At 34.6% G+C, this 5,170-nt stretch overlaps 1 protein-coding gene across 1 annotated transcript in view; it reads left to right on the forward strand.

Annotated features, from left to right (window-relative positions):
* LOC107552666 (nectin-4-like) overlaps positions 1 to 4,883 on the forward strand; it is a 34,832-nt gene extending 29,949 nt beyond the window's left edge. The window contains exons 7-12 of the mRNA XM_016234606.1: positions 120 to 271; positions 1,345 to 1,519; positions 2,035 to 2,110; positions 4,036 to 4,098; positions 4,194 to 4,382; positions 4,857 to 4,883. Of these exons, the coding sequence (XP_016090092.1) occupies positions 120 to 271; positions 1,345 to 1,519; positions 2,035 to 2,110; positions 4,036 to 4,098; positions 4,194 to 4,382; positions 4,857 to 4,883 (682 nt within the window). The remainder of the gene's footprint in view (positions 1 to 119; positions 272 to 1,344; positions 1,520 to 2,034; positions 2,111 to 4,035; positions 4,099 to 4,193; positions 4,383 to 4,856) is intronic.
* The last annotated feature ends 287 nt before the right edge of the window (positions 4,884 to 5,170 follow it).

Here is a 5,170-nt window from a genome sequence, read left to right on the forward strand (position 1 = left end):
TCTCTCTCTCTGTCTGTCTCTCTCTCTGTCTGTCTCTCTCTCTCTGTCTGTCTCTCTCTCTGTCTGTCTCTCTCTCTCTGTCTGTCTCTCTCTCTGTCTGTCTCTCTGTCTGTGTCCAGGAAGGACGACCGTCTGCCAGCAGGAGTGTTGGTGAAGGAGGACAGACTGATGTTCGTCAGGCCTCTGAACGTGACGGATGAAGGCGTGTACGTCTGCCAGACAGCAAACAGCGCGGGAATCGCTAAAGCAGAGTTTAAAGTGGAGATCGGAAGTAGGTGTTTAATCTACTGAAGAAGCAAATGACACCAGGCCCGATCGTCACACTGACCGATGAACTCAAACGTATGGGTTTTCCCACAAACTTCTCTTAAAGACTTCCTTCTATGGGAGTGTCATCATGTTAATGATCATTATAAAATGAATTATCTCATTTATTTCTATTGTTCTGACTCATCCTGGTAAAGCCCCTGTTTATACGTTTTGTTTTTTATTTTATACAGAAAATAAAACAATTAAATATTTTAAAATAGTTTTTTATATATTTTAAAGTACTTTTTAAAATATTTGTATAAAAAAAATTATATTTAAAATAATATATTTATAAAAAATTAAAATTAAAATATTTAGTGTCTAGATTATTAGCATCACCGATTACTCTTGTGTTTTTTTTTTTTGTACAAATACATATTTTCATCTTAAAGTGAAGGCTGGAAATGTAAGTAAAAATTGCAACATCAGCTCTGTTGGCGGCAGCAGAAATGTGCTTAAAATAACCAAGAGGATGTTTTCTGTCGTTGTTGCCACACGGCCCATGTTGCTCTGACTTCCTCATAATGATTTGCACAATCGTGTAAACTTAGATCTTATTCTCAGCCAACAGTGACTCCACGCCACTGCCTTTCAATGGAAAAACTTTCCATTAATTTACTCGATGTTTGTCTACTTTTGTGATTCTGCTGCCCCCATGTGGTGATTTTAATTTAATTTAATTGTTTAATTTGAAATGATTTTATTTAAATGTAATTTTTACATTTTGTTTATTTTATTTTGATTTAATTTTTACATTTAATTAAAAAAATTTAATTAATTATTTTAACCCTAATTTTATTAAATGAAATGAAAGGTAAGACACTACAGGTGAATAGGGTAAATATCATAACTAATATCACTATACCTTCCCAAGCTGATTTATTCATTAAGATAATTATTTTGTAATTAACAAGACATGTTACGGAAGCAAAATAATCTCAAAATTGAGTAGTGCATGCAAAAAAAACACTCTTTTTGTCTGTAGCGTCTCACCTTAAATGAATGCATTAGGGTTTTTTGTTGTTTGTTTTTCAGAACGTTGGCCTGAATCCGCTCGCGCTCTCGGAAGCCCGTCAGAGACTCTCCTCATCATCATAGGAGCGTCTGTCGCCGGGGTTTTGGTCATCGTCATCGTGATCGCCATCATTTTAATTAACTGTCACCTTAGACGCAAGAACAGGAAACTTAAACGAGCGCTCAGCACCAGAACGTGAGTCTGTGACCTTTCACCTCAGAAATGCATCTAGAGGCAATATGTGACCCTGGGCCACAAAACCAGTCATAAGGGTCAATTTTTCGAAATTGAGATTTATACATCACATAAAAGCTGAATAAATAAGCTCTCCATTGATGTGTGGTTTGTTAGGATCGGACAATATTTGGTCGAGATACAACTATTTGAAAATCTGGAATCTGAGGGTGCAAAAAAATCTAAATATTGAGAAAATCATCTTTAAAGTTGTTCAAATGAAGTTCTTAGCAATGCATATTACTAATCAAAACTTAAGTTTTGATATATTTACGGTAGGACATTTACTAAATATCTTCATGGAGCATGATCTTTACTTAATATCCTAATGATTTTTGACATAAAAGAGAAATTGATCATGTTGACCCATACAATGTATTGTTGGCTATTGCTACAAATATCCCCCAGCGACTCAACACTGCTTTTGTGCTGCAGGGACACATATCTCATGCAACATGAATGTGTTTGTGTCTCAGGGAGGAGATGATCAGTCTGTCGCGACAGGTGTCCATGAGGAGACTCGACTCCTTCAACGGTGATCTCAGGACAGCGGTACGACATCGCAATTAATATTCATGATTAAATACAGCTTATAGACTTTAACAACATCTGTGGCTCAGACTACAGGTTAGACTTGACTGTCAGTTTGTGAAAAACAGCAAAGATAATGTTGAAGTCTTTAGGGTTAGGTGTGTTGAAATGAATTCTTCTGTTATTTGAGCTGTGAAATGTATTTTAGGGTTTTTCTCTAGTAGATTTTATATTAATGTCTCACTGCTGTAAATTAATGAAGGGAATAAGAAATTATAATCTGCATAAAAAGCATTTTTGCATTGTGCCATTATTTTCATGATAATGTAAAAGCCCTCCTTGTATTCTTAAAATCATAATGCAAGAAAAAGCTTAATGTTGTTATTGTTAATGTAAAGTATTTATATATTAGTTACTGTTTGTTGTGCTATTTTATTTATGCTGATTTAATATTTAATTTGTTCTATTACAGTATTTTTATTTTGATGAGAATCTAATGGTAATCATCTTTGACAATGACAATTATTTAAAAATACACAAAAGTAATGAGATTGTGGAGGGAAAATCATGTCACAATGCAAAAAAAATTAAAATTGTCCCCAAAATAAACTTATTTCTATTTAATATGTATGTCACTTCTGTAATTCCTGTGATTCACCACAAAATGAAAAGAAATAATTCTGCATAAAAAGCATTAAGATTTTTTTTTTGCATTGCTTTCATGATAATTAAGAAAACATGCTCATATTTTCATTATAATAATGCAAAAACAAAACAAAAAACAATCAAGTATTTATATATTAGTGTTTATTTTCTTGCCTTTAATTTATGCTCATTTAATAAAAAATATTGTATGACAGTTTATTTTTGATGAGAATCATCTTTGGGAGTAATAACACATAACAAAAAAAGCTCAAAGTATGGTTGTTCTTCATTGTTATGAATAATGTCACAATGCAAATAAGAATAGACCTACTATTGCATGCATAAAGAGCATTACGTTTAGTTTTTTCTGCATCAATGTTATTGTCATGATAATTAATAAACTTGTGTATATTCAGATTATCATCGTGCAAATAATCAGTATTTATTTATTAGTGTTTATTAACCTGCCTTTAATTTATGCTGATTTCATATGTAAAAATATTTGTACTACAGTATTTTTATTTTGATCAGAATCATCTTTGAGAATAATGATAAAACGCAAAAAAAACACTTAAAACTAAGGAGGAAAACTGTTCATAATTGTCACGAAAATAATGTGACAATGCAAAAAACAAAACAATAGTTTCTTCTTTTTTTATGGAGAAATGTGACCCAGACTTGTTTTCACAAGATTTTTACATTAAACTATAAAATGTGTGATAGTTATATTTTAAATGCTGTCCACCTGCCTGTTCTGGTTTCATTGTAAATGTTACTGTAAACATGATTTTTGTTGTTACGAACTGAAGCACAAATCTAAATTGAGTTGCATTATAAAGCGGAGAGTTCCGGTGCTTGGCTCTGATTGGCTGAGCCGCGTTCGAAGCTGTTGTAAATGACGCTACAAAGTAACACACAGCTTTGTTTACGTTTGTGTGTTGCTCGGCAACCACTTTGTAGCAACCACAACTGTTTCTGAGGAGCTACATTGTTTGGTGGAAGAATACTGTGTTTATTAATATCATTACACATTATTTGCTCCGTTTTATTTTGTGAAACCTTACTACGTATATGGAGTAACCGTGTTTTATAAAAGCTATAAGCCCCGTGAAGCCGTGGTTTACAGTGAATTTATAACAGCTACGGAGGTTTTAACGCCCCTTAGCTGTTATAAATTCACTGTAAACCACGGCTTCTTGGGGCTTATTGCTTTAATTTACTTGGAATAAAGCTGAATTCCTGGTTATACTTTTTGAAGTAATGTGATGCATCATAACTCCTCTTGTTTGTGTGGTTTGCAGCTGGAGGAGATTGCACTGATTCAGATGGACAGTGTGACGAAGGGCAGTGTTTTATCTGTGGAGGTGAGTTTATTTCACACCAGCACACGTGTGTGTGTGTGTGTGTGTGTGTGTGTGTGTGAGATATCACCAGAATAAACATCTGCATGTCTCTGTAGGATCGTTCAACACTGAGCGACGTGAAAGGCAGACATGGAGACAGAGAGTATGACAGTCTGGGACGTCCCGCCATATACACGGCGTACCGGCCGGCGCGATCCAGCAGAAACATAAGAGAGATCGAGGAGGAGAGAAATGAGCGCAGACGGAGAGTCGAGTCCTATGTCAAATCCAGCAGCATGTCACTGGTGAGTGTGAGTGTGTGTGTGTGTGTGTGAGAACATCAACATCAACCCATTCACCACCACATGCACACTGCAGCTAAATTCGGTTGTCAGTTCACCTTTTACTTAGGGATGGGCGGTATGGGCCTAAATACAAATTTCTGGTATTTATTCAGAATCAGAATCAGAAGGAGCTTTATTGCCAGGTATGTTTACACATATGAGGGATTTGTTTTGGTGACAGAAGCTCCACAGTGCAACATAATGACAAGACACAGATAATAAAAAGAATAATATACAAATATATGTATACGTACAAATTAGCAAAAACACAATAAAATAGATAATTTTGCATGCATTATATATGCATACATTCACATATGCATCGCAGAAGTAATTGCACTGATGACGCTCCAGGAAATCCCTAATATGGACAAAGGCATCCAGTTATCCCAGCCAAATATTATTGGTAAAATTTAAATCTGATATTGATTTTAGGTGCTCCTTTTGTGTCGGTTGCCATGAAACTGTGGTACATTTGTTTTGGTATTGCCCTTTTGTGAAACAATTTTGGCAAAATGTCTGTGATTTTATTGTACAAAATATTGACAGTCGTTTTGTTTTGTTTTGGAAATATGTATTATTTGGTATCTTAGAGAAAAGCACAGTCACGTTTACATGATAAATCGGGGGGGTTTTTAACATGGAAAATTTCATATTCACAAATGTAAGTTCTGCAAAAAACCTTGCTTTTTTCATTTAAAGGGGTCATATGATGCGATTTCAAGTTGTCCTTTCTCTTTGGAGTGTTA

This window comes from Sinocyclocheilus grahami, unplaced genomic scaffold, assembly GCF_001515645.1.
Source record: "Sinocyclocheilus grahami isolate Dianchi unplaced genomic scaffold, SAMN03320097.WGS_v1.1 scaffold456.1, whole genome shotgun sequence".
In the NCBI taxonomy this organism is placed as follows: Eukaryota; Metazoa; Chordata; class Actinopteri; order Cypriniformes; family Cyprinidae; genus Sinocyclocheilus; species Sinocyclocheilus grahami.